The sequence below is a fragment of the Nicotiana sylvestris genome, chromosome 5 (assembly GCF_000393655.2).
Source record: "Nicotiana sylvestris chromosome 5, ASM39365v2, whole genome shotgun sequence".
NCBI lineage: Eukaryota > Viridiplantae > Streptophyta > Magnoliopsida > Solanales > Solanaceae > Nicotiana > Nicotiana sylvestris.
The window spans coordinates 157,960,202-157,980,089 of NC_091061.1; the positions used below are offsets into that span (position 1 = coordinate 157,960,202).

Sequence of the window (19,888 nt, forward strand, 5' to 3'; positions counted from 1 at the left end):
CCAGCAAAGAAGAGGATCGTAAGACTGGAAATGAGTTGATGGTCAAGGGAATCTCCAGAAAGGAGGGACGTATCTACAACACCCCGATTTCCCGAAAGAAATAAAATGAGAGAGTCTTATCGGTGAAGACCTTCACAGGCACCGAGAGGCGATGTAAGATGAGGGATATGAAATGAGAGAGTCTTATTGGTGAAAACCTTCACAGGCACCATAAGGCGCCGGGAGATGAGAGAAAGAGAGAGTCTCATTAGTGAAAACCCCTCGAAGGGCACTATGAGGCGACGAGACAGATCAGCAAAGGTACCACATTCGAAACGAAATGAACACTCCTTTATCATCCCCAGCAAGTCAAACCATCGGGCAAATCAATTGATACAAATAGACTGGGTCGGGAATCTATGGTGCACGCCATGATCACGGGGACCAGTTGTGTCCTCCAGATAAGTTCTTTTGATTGTCTCCTCCCACAAAAATATTGGTTCAGAAAGGTTTTTTCCTTTCCATATCTTTTATTTCTTTTCCTAAAATGTGTCTTGAAAGGATTTTTCAAAGCTTACTGCCAGAAACCGAAGAGGAATTCATCCAATGCAGGATAATACAAACAGTCTTAAAGGCCGGTCCCCAGGCAATGCAGGGATTGTGCCCGGAAATTGTGGAAGAAGTAAGCTCCAAAGGGAGTGGTTTCAGGAGTTAGAAGCAGACTCCCACATCATGTGTTTAAAGAGAAAGCAGAAAAGGGGATAAATTGAAAACCAATCCCCAGCAGGCTAGAGACCCCCAACAGGCAACTTTGCCCGCCAACCAATTATGGGGACAAAGAGCAAGAAAAGGGGAAGAGAGAAAAATTGCTCGCCAGAAAGGCACCCTCTACCACCACGATTAAAACTGACTAAATCCTTTTGTCTGTTGCAGGAGAACAAAGAATTGATGATGGCAGCAAGATGCAACGCCATGGAAGTCACCAAAAACCAGGGCAGAAAATTTCTGCCGATTATCGAAAATTTTCTCGAAAAACGGGAAAGCAATTTGAATACTTTTAAGTTCTAGGTCGCCCACCAGTATAATGCGGGAATACTTTTAAGTTCTAGGTCGCCCACCAGTATAATGCGGGAATACTTTTAAGTTCTAGGTCGCCCACCAGTATAATGTGGGAATACTTTTAAGTTCTAGGTCGCCCACCAGTATAATGCGGGAATACTTTTTAAGTTCTAGGTCGTCCACCAGTATAATGCGAGAATACTTTTTAAGTTCTAGGTCGCCCATCAGTATAATGCGGGAATACTTTTAAGTTCTAGGTCGCCCACCAGTATAATGCGGGAATACTTTTTAAGTTCTAGGTCGCCCACCAGTATAATGCGGGAATACTTTTAAGTTCTAGGTCGCCCACCAGTATAATGCGGGAATACTTTTAAGTTCTAGGTCGCCCACCAGTATAATGCGGGAATACTTTTAAGTTCTAGGTCGCCCACCAGTATAATGCGGGAATACTTTTTAAGTTCTAGGTCGCCCACCAGTATAATGCGGGAATACTTTTTAAGTTCTAGGTCGCCCACCAGTATAATGCGGGAATACTTTTAAGTTCTAGGTCGCCCACCAGTATAATGCGGGAATACTTTTAAGTTCTAGGTCGCCCACCAGTATAATGCGGGAATACTTTTAAGTTCTAGGTCGCCCACCAGTATAATGCGGGAATACTTTTAAGTTCTAGGTCGCCCACCAGTATAATGCGGGAATACTTTTAAGTTCTAGGTCACCCACCAGTATAATGCGGGAATACTTTTTAAGTTCTAGGTCGCCCACCAGTATAATGCGGGAATACTTTTAAGTTCTAGGTCGCCCACCAGTATAATGCGGGAATATTTTTTAAGTTCTAGGTCGCCCACCAGTATAATGCGGGAATACTTTTAAGTTCTAGGTCGCCCACCAGTATAATGCGGGAATACTTTTAAGTTCTAGGTCGCCCACCAGTATAATGCGGGAATACTTTTAGCTCTAGAGTTTGGAATCAGTAGCCCCACCTGAAGAAGGAAGGTTGCAACAGAGATCCCCAAGCAGGAAACAATAAAATCCCCAGCGCCAAGAAGCAGAAGTCTGCCAAAGCAAGCGCGCATTCAAAAGGAAGAAGGAAAGCGTCTCAGAAGAAGCAGTTCGGAAACATTGTAGCATGCCCAGTATGACAATGCTGATGAAGAAACATACCACTGAAGAAACCATTGGAAGATTTAAAGAAGAAAGCCATGTCCCCAGCGGATCAAGCGAAGTGATGAAAACTGGCATTCAAACGTCAGCGAAGGACCAACGTCATCTCCCAAAGTCACAAGATAAAGGCATCGAGAGAAAGCATTAGCCGACAAGAAAGCAAGGCAACAAGAACAAGTTGAAGATGGATAAGATTTCATGATCCTCAGTCTAGCTTAGCTTCTTATTTTTCCTTTTTAGAGCAATGTAACAGGGAGATCGGTTGAGCAGTAACGTCCTACAGCAGCATACAACAGCGCACAACAGCAGCAAGCACTACAGTCACACGGTAGTCCCAGCTACCAAAATTTCCCGAACTACATTGACCTGATTCCTGTTCAGCCCAGGATATGTAGGAAACCTCTGAAGCAAAGGTTCGGTCAAATCTTTTTCAAAAAATGCTTCACACGGAGTATTCGGACGGGCAAAAATCGCTCGCTTTATCTTTGCGCGAAAACCCTTCGTGTCTTCGGGCAAAGAGGGGCAGCTGTAAGCACGTGATTTTTGCTTTACGAGCAATCGCTCCAAAAGAAAATAAAAATAGTGACAAATGATTTCGCTGTACAAAATTGTTCGAGTTTTCGTGACATGTGTTGTTAGTCATTTGTGGATCTGTCCATTTTTGCATTTAATCATTAACAAACAAAAATACAAAATATGTATGTTAGGATGATTAAACCATAATTCGGTCAGTAAAAGAAAATTCAAAAAATATATATATATATATGTGTGCATCGTTCGTTCTAGGCTTTTAGTTAACTTACTTAAATAATTTTTGTGATAATTGTGTTAAAATGTTGCATTGTTGTTTAGTTTTAATTTCGTTATTTTTATTATTTATTATTTTTATTTTTGTTTTAAAAGAAAAAATGAAATTAGAAAACAAAGAGTGAAGGAAATCGGTTTGGGCCAAAAGAAGTGAAACAAAAACAGGCCCAAAACCAGCATTCAAATCCGGTCCAAGTCCAGGCCTGCCCAGACACCTCCTGAAACGACACCGTTTCAGGCCAATCCATCTCAGCCGTTCCAATCAATCCAATCCAACGGTCCAGGATCACTTTCAATAACCCGTTTCAAAGCCCGACCCAGGAACCAATCCGACCCAACCCCTCACTTAAACCAAACGACCCCGTTTAACTACCAAACGACCCCGTCTCATTTCTCACCCTCAGATCCAAGCCGTTGAGATCATATGATCTAACGGCTCAGATCCAATCCCATAGACCATATATAAACCTTCCCTTACACCCCACGCCCCTATACCAGCACCCCATACCTTCGTCCCCAAGATCAAACCTGAAACCCCGAACCCTAGCAAGCCGCCCTAGTCTCCTTCGCCATTAACGCCGGCGGCACGAACGCCGGTGACCACCCCCTGAACACCCTAAGACCCCCTCACTCCCCTGAACACGAATCCACTAACCACGAACCTCGAATCATCTCCTATCGTCTCGAATCTGGATTTGAAGATTCGAGACAAAACTCGATCTATACCAAACCTCACCATCTTCATACCAGACACTCCCCTGACCTTCCTCGTGACCAAACCAAGCTTGGTTTGGTCCGAATTTACCCACAAATTCTAAAAATCCAGATCTGAAAATCCAGACCTTAGAACACATGCACTTGGGGAATCCGGCCAGTCTTGAAAGGGGTTTGAGGTTCAATGGATCTTAACCAAGGTGTTCTCGTGTGAGAACACCCTGGTTAAAATTTGTTCGGCCTCAAATGGGCAGAGTTGAGTCAGATTTGGGTCTGTTTGATTTAAACATTTTCGGTAAGTTTTCCTTTCCTTTGTTTAGTTCTAATTGAGTTGTCAGCATGATTTGTTGTTGTGGTTATTTGTTTTGGTATGTTACTTTGTCTGTTTTCTTTCATCTCTTTAAAGACCTTTTTCTTTGGTCGGTTGATTTTCTATGTGTGTATTCTGAATGTACTCTGTGATAAACATGATCGTCGATTAGTTTAATCGTCAGATAAGTTAACTCATATAGGCCCCAGTAATTGAACAAAAATTGTCTGATGCCCTTTAGGTCCCTAAACGTATTGTTTGTATGAGCGACTGATTATTACTAGTTATAATTAGTATAGTCGACTCGATAAATGTCGTCGATTAGTTTTCTATAACTAATGAATCGAACGAGCTAATAATGTCGCATGACTAATTGAACTTTGCCACTGACTGAATGCCCCAGCATTGTTTGAAATGGTTTGTTTGCATTGAAAAATGACTGAAAGGTTTAGTCTAGGCAGTCTTGAATTTGAACTTTCATCAGTTCAAAAATGCCCTGATGCTGCAAGGGGGCAGGGCAGTAATAAGCAGGGTTTGATAGGGGTAGTCTGGGGTTTGAAAAGAACAAAAATGATTAGTTTAAATGAGCTGACAAATAGGGTACTAATTTAAGATTAAACTAATACCAATGGGGAACAAGACACAAGGGTATGAGGCTTAAATTGAATAATAAAATGATGCCCATAACTCCTGATTAAACAAAACCAGGCGTGGGGAACCAAAGGGGCTGGCACAAAAGATGCTTAGGCATGGCTTTAAAGAGTATGGGCAGACTGCAAGTTGCAGATGAGGGCAGCTTAGCTGCACTTGGTCATTTTGGCTTATAAATAGGCCATTCGAAAACTAAAAGAGGGCTGGACTTTTAGTCTTCAGAAAAGGAAAAAAAAAGGCTGGAATTTTTTGTCTTAAAGCTGAAACTTTTAGTCTGAAGAAAGGTTTACTGAGTTTAAAGAAAGCTGAAAAACATAAGTTAGTTTCCAAATAGATTGTAACCAAACACCATCTGAAAGTTGAATAAGAATTCATATTGGTCAAGCTGCCTTGGCCAAGTTCTGTCATCTGCATTGACTGAGCTGTTTGTTGGTTGCTGAACTGTTGGTATTTGCTGCATTGAACACTCTTTTACTTCTGGGGTTTCATTACTCTTCGTCTGGAATTACTGGTTTGGCACTCGACCATTTGCTGGTTTCTTTTGTTCTGGGAATTATTGTTGGTTGTTCGTGGATTGTGGAAAACATTTGGTGTTTGGTTTGTTGCTGTGCTGTTGCTGTGTACCTGTTGTTGCTGTGTTTACTGCATGCTGCCCAGCTGATCATTCCTTTCTTCCTTTCATTTCCTTACCAGGTACACAATTGATACCACCAATGTAACTGAGAGTTTGAGCATGAATGCAAAAGAGAGGACCTGCAGATTGTTTTTATATATACATGAACTGTTACATTAAATGTCATGAAATAGTTACATTTTCGTTTGGATAATAGAAGTAGCCTACATGCTCAGTATATCAATGTAGGCTAATGAATAATAGTCATATATGTATGCTGTTAGGTGAAAAACATTCCCAGTGTAATAAGTTGTATTTTAGACTTAGTCTGATGGTGTAGTATATTCTCTAATGTAGGCCCAATAGGAAAACTATCCATATGAGTTAAAGTTCTTTCCCTTTTTGCCAAATTGTCACATATAAATTGATAAAGAACAAAGAATCAGTTCTAGGCCTCAACCTCAGGAAGGCCGAGCCCAAATCGAAACAAATCAGCTAGGCCTGTATCGGGAAAACAGGGGCCCAAGTCTGGCCATCTCGCATGAGCTGGGTTTGGGCCCATAATTTTCGACTAGTTGTCCATAAGTGCAGTCACGTTTTATTATTCTGTAAAAGCACTTTAAATCCTGTTATAAATAAGCTCGCAAGCATGTAATCGACTAAGGCTATTTACTGCTTTCGATTGATAGAGACAAACACGACAAGAAACGTAGTTGCTATAGGATATCCTTTAAAAATAACAACGAGATGAGCCTCGATAAAAATAAACAAAACGCAGATGCGGGGCCCTTGTTAAATGTATATTAGTGAAGCATTTAGTTTCCAGGACGGGTTGTTTAGCAAATCTCACAACCCTCCTAAAATAACAATACGTTAGACTCTTTAGGACGCACCTTAATAAATCTTACCTTCGTAAACTCGGGTGCACATTGATGTGACCCAAATCCAAATCTCAACGGAGTCAAAAGGTGTCGACGACCACGGGTACATTGATTGTAACACGATTCGAGATACATTTCACAACGTTGCAATTCTTGTAAAAACAATAATAATAAACGGTTAAAAGTTAGAATTTGCATATTAGGTCATACTTGTATAAAATCAGATAATCAAGCCGAATATAACAGTTGAGCGACCGTGCTAGAACCACGAAACTCGGGAATGCCTAACACCTTCTCCCGGGTTAACAGAATTCTTTATCTAGATTTCTGGTACGCAGACTGTAATATAGAGTCATTCATTTCCTCAATTCGGGATTAAAATTGTTGACTTGGGACACCCTAAATCTCCCAAGTGGTGACTCTGAAATAATTAAACCAATCCCGTTTCGATTGTCCTTTAATTGGAAAAAACTCCCTCGCACCCCCTGCGGGCGCGAAAAAAGGAGGTGTGACAGTGAATATACCATACTCACCTCTAGAAGGAGGTTTGAGATGATATAAAAAAATAATATCATTATTATGGCATGAATGGTCATTGGTCACGTACCTATTGTACGCCAAAATATTTTGGCAATGTGATTATTAAAGGACAACAATAATGCAAAAAAAATATCTTGCATATAATTTTGACCATGACCATAATGGTATAACTTTCTCCTGGAAAGAGATATATGACCATATGAATGTTGATGAATATGTGGTAGTACAAAATTAATTGAGAGCTCTGGAAGAGCCAATTATACTATTTTGGAGAAACACAATTGATTACCAATAAGGTATTGTGTTGTAGTAAGTCTCAAAGAAACTTATTCAGTTTCTAAAATATTCGCGAAAGCGGTTGGTTATATTGAGACTATAAATAAAGGAAGATTTAATATCTTCTATTACTACAACTTGTAGCGGGATAATATTTTATGTGAAAAGTTACCCATTTTATTCTCCAGTTTGTACTACACAAATAAAAGAATGCCACAATAAAGTAGAACTTTATTGGTATAAAACTCATATCATAATAAACTTGGAGTTTATTGATATCCAGTTGGCATAACTGGTTTAGTCATATCAATTTAAGTATGATGTGCAAAAATAAAAGAGAATTCAAATGAGTAACATTAAAGAACTAGAAAGTTCTTTACGAATTCTCCTAGGTTGCTTATTCTCATTAATTAGTAGACCAACTAAAATTAGGATTGAATCTCATAAACGCTGAAAAAATCAAAAGTGAATATGGGCCCATTCACTTGCCATGTATACCACATAAGATGCATCTATGAGATGGTCACATGTGCGATTATTATTAACCCGCAATATGATGTTTTGCGAGGTAACTTGCTCAATAATTTAATTTCGAGCATAATTTCCAGATTTTCTACTCAAGAAAGTTTATCTTGATAAGTTGGTTTACATCACAGTTGGTTTAGCAAAATAATTTATTGAGTGTCTCCACTTAATAGCTAAACTATTGCTTATGAGAACAAAGTTACCTATATCAGTTTGTATATTACATTCTCCCATCACAAGTGGTTCGGGGTCAGAAACCAAATAATTTCATCTTATTATTATTGATGTGCGGTGTATATTTTGATTAGCACCATGACACACAAAGATGGGCTCTTAAAGTTGAGGAAACAAGTTAGTTTTTCTAACATGAGGGACAGACATGATAAACACTTGAGAAAAAGTTACATGGAACGGATTATCATTTGTATATATAGATCCTCAAATATCATAATATGAACTTGAAGTTCATAAAAAAGATAATTCGTTTGCAATATATTTCAAAGCATGCCATACGCATTTGCTAACCCAAAGAAAGTAACTATATTCTCATTGCAAATGCTCATATTAAGTCCTATAAGGACAAAGTCTATGGTACGCTTAAAACGTATAGACAAATCGGTTTCAAATAAACTTCTTAATAAAGAAGATGAGCAAATGATCATAATAAAGGAGGCAAGTGATCTAGAAGATCACATGACATAACACTTCATAAAATCTCAGGAGAGATTCAGGTACCTGAAAATATGAATGAAGAGATCTCTATGTCACGTCTTTATGAAAATAAAGCTGAAACCGATATAAAATGTTCGTCGACGACATCTATCATAGCGCTAAGTATAGATGAGGATTTTAAGTCTATCGAATATAGACACAAAAGTATTGGCCAAATGGAAGAGACATAATTCAAGTAGAATTGATTTCATATGAAAGACATATAATTTTGTCTATGTTGTTCAAATACTTGAAAGTATAAAGTCAATGGTATGTGCAATCAGTTTCCGATATCTTATATGTCTAGCATGACATGAAAACTTAATATACATCTAAAGTCTCTTTAGATGGCTTATATGACTTAACTTATATGACAATCCATGAAGGATTTAAATCGCTTAAAGCATATACAATTCTTGATCTTGAAGTGCCACATTCTAAGTGCAATTTGTGCACATATGTATCTTGCTATAACTATAAGCATGATAATGTGATAGCGAGAATACCTCTATGGAGATATTGAAGAGCCATTCCACGATATTTATGAAGACATTATATATGTATCAAGAATGATGATTTCAAGATGCAATATATTCATTCAAGTTAATATGGTTGATTTGTTTATCAAGTCTCTACCAAAGATCGTTTTGAAGATGGTGCATAAGATGGGAATGCAAATGCTTAAAGATGTGAATTGATGCTCTCATCAGGGGGAGTTAATGCGCGTTACACTCTTTTTTTCTTACAATGTTTTGTCCTACTGGGTTTTCCTTGCAAAGTTTTTAACGAGGCAACCAAAAAGCGTATTGTTAGATATGTGTACTCTTTTTCCTTTTCTACAATTTTTTTCTCATTGGGTTTTATTTAGTTAAGGTTTTAACGAGGCACATTATCTGTTGAATAGATATTTAAGAGGGAATGTTATAAATAGAATTCTATTTATGGTGAATGTCTATATTTAGAGAGATTCTAGGGTTTATTACTTGGTGGCTAAGTCACTCTCTCCCTATAAATAGAGGGTTCTATTCCATTGTAATTCATCCCATATCAATAAGAATTCTCTTCTCTCTACTTTTCTCTGCAATACTCTTCTTCTTTTATTGTTTCATAACAAGTTAATATTTTTTGCTTGTAAAACATAGTTCCGGAAGAAAATACATAGAGGATTTTTTTTTTTTTTTTCAAAATACATATAGGAGTAAGAACGAAGCAGAACGATTTCAAAATTTACTGATCATATGATGTGTAGAGAATTGATTGATATATATGATGTGCAGTTGAAAATCTCACATGTTTTTTTAACTTCTTTTTTTGTATTTCTTTTTGTTAATACTCCCTCCTGTCCAAGATAAGTGATTTTTTTAGCTGTTTTCACACAGATTAAGAAATTCACCTTTTAACATTAATTAGCAGTGAAATTGACCATATTAACATTTACTATCTCTTCACATAAACACTTCTAACTCATACTCCAACACTATTTACTCCAAGAGCAATGTAAGAAAAAAATAATTAATTCATTCTTGAAATCTGGAAAAATTACTTATTTTGGACCACAAAAAAAATGTCAAAATTACTTATTTTGGACCGGAGGGAGTACATGTTTATTAACTTCCATAAAGAGTGTATAGTTATGGTAGATAATTCTATTATGATTGTATGAGCGGGTGTGTTAGTGTGTCTCGGGAAAAAATTATTCACATTCGGTGTTTATTCCAATGCTATAAATACTATACATGTATTTATATACATTGTTGTCACTCAAAGTTAGTTTTGGTAAATTAACATTTGTTTGCATATACATTTTTTTTTTTATAATTTTAGGAAATAAGAGTTCTTTAATACCCATTCATGTAATGTAAGGCATCACTTATGATTCCTAAAAATATAAAAGGTAACAAATTCAGACATTATAATGGAACTCTTTAAAATTCAAATTAAGGACCCATGATCAAGCAAAAAAAAACATAAAATGTTAAACGATAGCATACAAAAGTAAAATGTACAAAAGTAAAATGTGAAATTTCACTAGTGGGGTCTGGGGAGGGTAGTGTGTACGCAGACCTTACTCCTATCTCCGAGGAGGTAGAGAGGCAGTCTCCGAAAGATCCTCGATGAAAACTCAGATAATCAACTAAATCTGCATGTGCAAGCACATCAAGCAGCAAATTGGAAGAAAACGGAAAAACAGTTGATTAGAGACTATAATCATTTATCTTATAAAAAAAAAAAGTCAAATAAAGTTTCCCTTCACCTCTAATGAAAATCATTGAAGAAAGAACCAGAACTTCTTGTACTAGTGCAAGACTCAAATGTGTAATTTTTTGATATTAACCCCTAATGACTTTAACTCGGTGCATGAACAGCATGTAGAATAAAATCTTCCCATACCAGTTATGCTAAAACAACTGTACATTTTTTTTGGCAATGTTCATGACTTGAACTTGGTCCTGGAAGGAAGTCCCTCCACATTAGTCCATATATCATATCCTTTCTCCCACTTGCCCCTTGCTAATGATTTGATGTTGATTCAACTGAGGTAGGCTGTAGCCCCGTTGCAAATGAAATATACAAAATTCAGGGAAGTAAATGAGCTTTGCAGCTTCCCTAGCTAGGAAGCCGTTCTTGGAATTCATCAAGCCAATAGCATTTCTTTATGTTCGCCAACCAGGCCATCACCATACTCATTACTGTCAAGCTATCATTTCTTGTTCGATCCAAAAGCATCAAAAGTAGCTGCGATCCCTCCTGCTAGGTGAGAAGATCATTAGGTCAAGAGGTAGCATTGCTGCGACTCACATTCTCAACCTCCAAAATTTTCACCTGAAAATAGTTGGAAAGCAACAGTTCTGGCAGCCAATATAATTTTCATGGAATCTGGTTCCAGCATCATGAAGCATCCACTGTTTCCTTGTTTTCACAAGGACAATAGAATTCTAGGCGAGTCGGTGATTCATCTAATTGATCATCTGCCTGGATAACGTTCCTTTGGGGACACTGACTTGCCACCACTGACCCTGTAAAACAGGTACATGAGCACCTTCTACATCTACTAGAGTACTTAAATCACAATATTTTATTGAAAAATTAGTTTCCTAACACTTCCATTTTAAAAAAGAAAACTCTTAAATAAATAAACATACATCTAAACATAAAAGTTCATGCATGTAAAGGAAACAACTAAGTTCTGCCTCTCCATTAAATCCTTGACAATGAAGAGGCTTTAGAAGTAGAGATATTCTTTGTACTTACTATATTAAATACATAATACAAATGAAGATATTTATGATCAATTGGGATAGCCTTGTTTAGACAAAGCTTATATAAAGTGGATTGTGCTGGTTAGACTTCATGTTTCCTAATCAAGAAGAAACTTCAAATCAGTGGCTTTCGTAACAAACAAACATAAAAGGTTCTCCTATTATGATCCGTTTGTCTCTACTGACTACCATAATTCTTTCATATTTGGTTTTAGAAAAACAAGGGAGGTTCTATAGCCCATTTATATTGTAGGAACGAAGAAAAGAAAAACTCTCCTAGTGAATCACCTTAGATATTAGGCCTAGGGCTTAATCGACATACACTCCGGATGTGTTTGGTACAATGGCAGTTATTCCATAAAAGTACTTCCATAAGGAAGTCATTTTCTGGTGTTTGGTTGATATTTCCATCAAATGGGGGAAAATGACTTTCTCATTGTGTTGTATTCCTAATTTCGTTGAATATCTCCTGTAATAGTGTCATTGGCTTCTAACAGGTACTGCAATACTTCTACACACAATGCAACACTGAGGAATAGTTTTGCCTTTTTCAAGAAGATGTCAATCTTCTTATCAGACAAAAGATGTCAATCTACATGCGATCTCAGTGCATAAAGCCTTCATGAGAAAGTTAAGAATGTCTTATGAGATTTGACTTAATCTACCAAAAGGCAGCATCTTGAGAACGAAGAGTGTGTTTGACTTAAACAAAGTTGTGCATGCAGATCAGTGGAAAAAACTAAGTGTCGGCTAAACCTAACAAAAGGCAGCATCTTGAGAATGAAGAATGTGTTTGACTTTACAATGTTATGCATTTGGAACGCACAGATGAGTGAAGAAATTAAGTGTTGGTTATGCCTCTGTCTTAACCCCCTAGAACCTCATACGGTAAATGCTTCCACTTTACCAGTCCGTATAATGCAGGTGGTCTTACACATTGGACTGACCAGTTCTTTTTCCTACACTCTAATACAACAAATAATAGCAATACTTTCAAAACTTAGCTATCTTAATAACGAAAAGTTTAGTTTTTGATAAGTAAAAATACTAGTGATAAGAATAACCAAGTACTATGTCTGGTTCTTGCTAAGTTATTCCGAAAAGAAGACAAAAATTGTGTGTGTCAACTAGCTAAATTTTAGAATCCTGACAAGCTAAGAATGATAAAAGAATTTCTCAAAATAGAGAAAAGTAGAGAATTGTGCCTTATAAGGGGGAAAAAGTCACTCACCACACATTACTGTTGACAAGAGGAATGACGGTATGCAAGTGCCATGCCTTCTTACCCCTGGCTGGATGCCATAAGAATCTAACCCGACGGTGCTATAAGATGTAGCTGATGGCCTTTGCTAATCATCATTTCGGGAAAGGCATTGCCCAGAGTCCAGCTTGCTTACATAGTTTGTGATCACATCAAATGCTCAGAGGAAAAATGGATTTTCACCAGCTTCATGTTGTAAAGCCATTATGTTTGAGATAATAGATAGTAATAAACTTCTCTGCTATAAAATGCCTCTGATTTCCTATACATGGTCAGATCTAAAAGAACCAGGTTTTAACTAATTTTCAACGATTTTGAACCTAATCCTTGGTTCAGAGAAGGGATCTTAAATCCTAAGAAGTTACATCCTTTACCAAAATTCTCCACATGAACACGATCCATTAGTAAAATGATGAAAGCGATTAACATCTCTGACAATTATTTCCCTCCCTGTTATTTTTGAAGCAAACTTCATAAAAGAATGACAGTCCCCACAGATCCTGAGGTTCTTCATAATTCTTATAGGAGCATTTGAGGGCAAACACATCAACCCAAATGTAAAAGCAAGTTTCTCACTATGATGCCTCAGAAGCTCATGTTTTCTGCTCTCTTCCACATCGTGCAGGTCATGTTCAGCTTTACCTTTGTACCCTAACTTCTCCATACCTACCAACAACTCATCCAATCTTGAATAAACCTCTGCAATGCTTGGATGATTTCTCTCCCCGACCATGAATGTGTGAACCTTGTCTTTTATCTGTATCCAACTCTTGCCTCTTTCTTTCTTTGCTTCGCTGTCTTTAAGAAGCTTTCTTGTTGATGCAACATCGCCCCACCTTCTCTTGGAAGCATATATATTTGAAAGCAAGACATGGTTCCCAGCATTATTAGGCTCGAGCTCAAACAGATGTTTAGCAGCAATTTCAGCCACCTCAACATTTCCATGGACCCTGCAAGATGCCAAGACAGAACCCCACATGGAAGGTGTTGCAGCAAAGGGCATATTTTCTATCAAGTCCTTAGCTTCTTCAACCAGGCCTTTTCTACCAAGAATGTCAACCATACATGAATAATGATATACGTTCGGAGATAAGTTATGCTCTTTCTTCATCTTGTCAAAATATATCCGCCCCTTGTCAACCAAACCCATATGGCCACAAGCAGATAGAACCGACACATAAGTCACTTCAGTCGGGTAAAATCCCGCTAACTGCATTTTCTCAAACAATGTCATAGCCTCTAAAGGTCGTGCATTTCTAGCAAAGCCAGAAATCATTGAATTCCATATTACAGCATTTTTCACCTCAGCATTTGAAAACACCATATAGGCTTCTTTAATACATCCACATCTTGCATATAAGTCTACAAGAGAGGAAGCCACGTAAACATTGGCACCAAAACCAGTTTTCCGGACTATAGTGTGCACCTGGTTCCCTTCTAACAAAGCAGCCACTGCAGCACAAGCTGATATAATAGAAGAAAGCGTAAATTGGTTATGCTCGACCCTCGACTTTTGTAGCCTGTGAAAAAACATTACAGCCTCCTCATATAGCTCATTTTGGACATACCCAGCAACCATTGAACTCCAAGTAACATCATTCCTCTCAGGCATGGAATCAAAAACCCGAAAAGCATCGTTCATCAACCCACATTTAGCATAAACATCAAGTAAAGCAGTAGAAACAAAAACATGTGATTCCAGTGATACCTTCAGTGCAAAAGCATGCAATTGTTTGCTTTCAAAAACAGCAAATTTGGCAGCACAAGCACAAAGAACACCTGAAACTGTGAACCCACTAAACTGCGTCCCTTCCCTTTGCATTTGAACGAAAAGATGGAGAACTTCTTCTCCATCTTTGTTCTGTATATACGAACCCATCAGGGTGTTCCAAGATACAAGAGTTCTTTGAGGCATTTCGTCGAACGTTTTACGAGCAAAATCAACAAGGCCGCATTTTGAATACATATTTATGAGCATGTTTGTTGTCAGTGTATCTGCTTCATATCCAAACTTTATGATCTGGGAATGCACAGATTTTCCATTCATTGCAGCCCTTTCCTTTGCGCATTCTTGTACTGTGCGGTGCAAAAAGGGTAGAATATTTGAATCTTTGCATTCCCAAACGCTGTCAAATTCTTCTTCCTCAGCTGCTTTCTGAAGTGTAGCATCGGCGACTGAGGATAAATTTCTCCTTTGAGCATAAAAATACAGACTGAAAATCTTGGATCTTCGTAAGGCTTTCATTTCATGCCTTTACCCAAAGAGCTCGAAGCATACCTGGAGTACCAAGTACTCAATACGAGGGACAAAGTTTGAATCAGGCGAAATACTTTATTCGCACTAATTAAATCAAATAATTTAAGCTAAAACTAAATAGCCCTTCAAACTTGGCCCTATATGTCAGTTAGTGATTAGATATACATTTTTGATTGGCAAAGTAGGGTTTTCACGATTTGGTATGGTGTCACTAACTAATTTATTTCTTCAACATGCCAGCCGCAAGTGAAGTTTCACGGATAAAAATTACACTTAAAATATTACGTTTTAGAGGTATACAACACATCACTTCTTTCAAATTTGAATACTTTGGGCAAATTCTTAGTTACACCACTTTGGTATGGGTTAGGTCAAAACCACTAATTACGTATTTGTATTAAAAAATTTACTAAATATGTATATTTATAACTCAATTATTAAAATATGATGTAGTGTGTTCTTTCCCGAACCCTATGCATAACGGAAGTTTAGTGCACCGGCCATCGGGATATCATTATCCTATAATTTAGAACTCATATTCAAATTTTGGCTCCGCTTATCTTAGGGAACACATGTATTCAGAAGTCATACATCTATACATCTGCCAAATAGAGGAGGCGAGGAATCTCAATAACTCCGTTAGTTGGCTACCTGAACTTTCACCTTGTTATTGAGTGTTTGATTTCCCGCCTGATACTTCCCTCTTATTTTTGCCCTCTCTACTCCTTATGTAATAAAAAAAAAAAACTAAAAAAGTATAGGAATATATATTTTCGAGAGTTAAGTTTATGTGTCTAACTGAAAATCATCCCAAATCTGAGGTGCTATCTATTAATTTATGTACAATATTTTAAGATTTACTCCCTATTATCAATTATCAACCGAAAAATACCCCAAAAACATAGCAATCTTCAAAGAAATTATATAATACATCTGAACACATAAATTATATTAATTAAAAAAAACTTATGAATATATTTATGGCATATAGCGAGACAGTGAATACAATGAAATACATAGAATACAACGGGATACATTGAAATACAATGAGAAAAAAAGACAGTGAATACAATGAAATACATGGAATACAATGAGATACATTGAATTACAATGAAAAAAGATAATGAATACAATGAAATACATAAAAATACAATAGAAAATCATCCTACAACATCCATATCTCAATTTTTTCAATTGGCAGGGACGGTATTCACTATTGTTATGACTTGGAGAACATGGGATTTTTGCTTTTCCTGTTGGCTTTTTAGTTGAACGTGCCTAGAGATTTGGAAAGTTTCGTTTATGCCAAAGGAAAAATTAGCAACGGACCCACATACTAATCATACATAATTTTTGCGGGCATGGAAATACGCTGCCGCAAGACAACTTCTTGATCTGTAGCAGTTCAAGCAGTACCACTTGCCTCGCTATGGCTGCTTCCCCTACTGACCCAGTCAATTTCGTCCGCAACATCATCGCGAGTGCAACTATACTCTAACAATTCTCCTACTACAATGAAGGATATCGACGGGGGAGAAATCGCAAGCGAACTAGACAGAGAAGAGGAAGAGAATCGGAAATTTTAATGGGATGAGGGAAGAGAATGATATGTATCAAAGTAGAGAGAGAAAAAAAATATTGTAACTGATTAGCGTATTTAGTGGCTTAGGGCTAGGAGGTAACCAAAATTAAATATTTTGCTATAAACCTTAAAAGACATCTATAGAATATAATTTTTTTAAATGGTATTTAACTAAAATAAATAAGGTGTTAACCTTTGCTATATGAGGTAAAAATTCCTTCTCCTTTTTTTCTTGTAACTTGGAATTTTTGTTTCACAGTTCGTTTTTGGTTTATAGCCGTTTGGCCAAGCTATAAAAATCAGCTTATTTTGAGAAGTGTTTTTTTTAAAAAGTGTTTTTATCAAAAGTGCTTTTGAAGAGAAACTACTTTTTTCTACTTCTCCAAAACTGCTTTTGCTTCTCCTCAAAAGCATTTTTTTTCTTTTCAAAAGCTTGGCTAAACACCTTAATTTTAGAAAAAAACACTTTTGATTAAAAAAAAAGTGTTTTTGCCTCAAAAAAGATTGACCAAACAGACTATTAATATTTTTAGAGGAAGTGCACGAATAGTCAACTTTAGGACCCCGTTTAACTCATAGCTGCAGTGCATAAATGCCTATGAGTTTAGCCATTTTAGAATCAATTTTTGATATACGTAATTGAAGTAGTAAAACAGCATCCGAAATTAAAATTTGACCTCACGTTTGACATATTACTTGTGCAAGCAAACTTCAGACAATAGAAAACAAACTTCAGACATTTTTATTTGAAATTTAGCTTGGCGGGCCCAAACTTCAAATCCATATATCGGAAGGTTAAGTTACCAAGCCTAGACGCAAATGTCTAAATTTAGCATTGCTCAAGTCGGAAATTGTTTTTTTTTTTAAAAAAAAAAATACAGCAACGTTATGTTACTTGCACTGCCATTAAACGCTGAGGATTAAACTTTAATTTTGTTTTCATCATCTCCAAAAAATCAATTGTACGGAAAAACAAAAACAAAAACAAAACAATACCAGACTTACTCTCACAATTGCTGCATGATAGATATTCAACTCGTTTCGAAGTTGTCTATATTAGCTATCAGTTGAAAAGAAATAGGAACTGCAATAAATATTTTCAATTTTAAAGTGCTTTTGAAATTGCAACATTTACATTGTTCAAAACATCATTTCGGAAAGGATGGTTTAGGGCAAGCTCTTTTGACTCCAATCCATGTGTTGAAACGTAAAAATTGGTCAGAATGAAAATATTGCAGTGTTTTCCACATAAATACTGAATTAAATACTATTTCCCTAGTGTCTAAGTAAACTTTAAAATTTACAAACAATTTCCATCATAAAAAAAAGTACATAAAAGAAATTGTGTGATTAAAGCTTTTTAAAGTTATTAGTGGAACATTCAGAAGGTTTAAAACATGGCTTGATAAAGCAAACAAGATCTTTGCACAAACAGCTAGTCAAATTAATTGTTTAATTTTTCTAACCGGTATATATAGATTATACAATAACTATAATACGTACGATTATACGCATATTAAATTCTTTAAAACAAATTTTGTTTGAGCTGACTAGGTTTGGGCAACAACAACAACAAACCCAGTGTATTCTTACAAGTGGGGCTTGGTGAGGGTAATGTACACGCAGACCTTATTCCTGCCTTGTGAATGTAGAGAGGTTGTTTCAGATAGACCATCGGTTCAAAGGATAGTGAAAAAGAAGTAACAAACAATAATCATAATAAGGTAGTAAGATAACAGAAGCGAACTACATAGTAGGTAGTAATAAATATCCAAGAATAAGAAAATACAAGAATAGTATTAATACTAGTGGTAAGACTAGGAGAAACTCTCGACTAGCCGTTAACCTTTGACCCCAATGCTCGATCCCGACACCTTCCTATCGAGGGCCATGTTCTTTGCAAGCTAAAGCAATGTCATGTCCTGCCTAATCACCTCTCCTCAATACTTCTTTGGACTATATCTACCTTTCTTCAGACCCACCATGGTTAACTTCTCATACCTCCTAACCAAGCCTCTATGCCTTACCTCTTCACATGCCCGAATCACTTCACCCTCGATTCCCGCAACTTGTCCTGCACATGGATCACCCTCACCTTATCCCAATTAACTTTATTTCTAATCTTGTTTTTCTGGTATGCCCACACATCCATCTTAACATTCTCATTTCTATTACTTTCATCTTCTGGGACATGAGTACTTGGGCCTATTAACATTTGTTCTGCTGGCTGCCAGACAAAATAGACTGGCCCATAACATTGAATCTTATGAGAGCTGGACTAGAAGTCCAGCTATTGTTATATGTTTATAATGGGCCGTCAAATAAGTCCAACGAAGTGCTAGACAAATAAATTCAGGTTTTGCCCACTAGCATTAACCTTTTTCATAGCCTTTTTGAATTGCTAGGATCTTTTTATGTTATTGTTTTAAGTTTTGATCTCATTTATAAATTTGCAAAAATTATTTTGCACCAGAATTTGTAAGCAAAATCCTAAAGGATTGTGACAATTTGGCAACTAATCTCGATGAATTCTCATTTGGCTACAAATCCTGGCAGATCATTATAGCATATTGTACATAAATTTCACCTTGTCAAAATAACTAGTGCAAATTGAGACACCATCTAAAAGGAGAATACCGACACACATGGGCGGATTCACGGTATAGCTATGCATTTAGTCGAATTCAGTATTTTTGACCCGGCCCTATATATTTATATATATGCTAAAAATATTAAATTTCAAGCTTAATTATTATCACTTGTGGTTGTGTCCTAGACTCGCGAACCTATAAAGTTCAAATCCTGAATACGCCTTAACTGACACATTAGTTTGACAAACTCACACTTCAATTCTTTACTATGTCCTATCATTTGTCATGTCCGTTATCCTACAACGCCCTTTTACTAATTTTGTTGAGGCTGCGCATATATCATAGAGTTCTCATCTAACTATTAATTTTTATGTAGTAGGCCGTGTTAGAATTTGTGAATGAATGTGAATGGGAAATGGAAGAGACATCTTCTGAGTTGCACCTTTCATCTCATTCTTTTTTGTTTATAAAAGTAGAGGCTTAACCTTATTTTTTATACATGAAAAATCTGAAATCTTCTCCCCTCTTTTCTACACGCAGGGGCGTATCAAGCATATGAGTAACGGGTTCAACTGAACCTATAACTTTCGACGCGGAGCATAGATTTGTATGTAAAATTTATTATAATTACAACAATAGTAGATTTAAACCCATAACTTTAAAAATATAATGAGTTCAATGCTAAAATCTTAAAGGCTGAATTCCTATAG

The 19,888-nt window shown here is 36.7% G+C and overlaps 1 protein-coding gene across 2 annotated transcripts; it reads right to left on the minus strand.

The window, feature by feature from the left end:
• Window positions 1-10,458: 10,458 nt before the first annotated feature.
• On the minus strand, window positions 10,459-15,171 carry LOC104211493 (pentatricopeptide repeat-containing protein At5g04780, mitochondrial). 2 transcript variants are annotated; one of them, XM_009760555.1, is made up of 3 exons: window positions 12,719-15,171; window positions 11,051-11,244; window positions 10,459-10,975 (listed from the first exon to the last, which is right to left on the minus strand). In XM_009760555.1, exon 1 carries the CDS (start codon window positions 14,991-14,993, stop codon window positions 13,119-13,121), a length of 1,875 nt encoding a protein of 624 aa, XP_009758857.1. In that variant the 5' UTR covers window positions 14,994-15,171; the 3' UTR covers window positions 10,459-10,975; window positions 11,051-11,244; window positions 12,719-13,118. The 2 variants fall into 2 exon arrangements, with proteins under 2 accessions (XP_009758857.1, XP_009758855.1); XM_009760553.1 differs by having other exon boundaries at window positions 10,459-11,244.
• Between the last annotated feature and the right edge of the window lie 4,717 nt (window positions 15,172-19,888).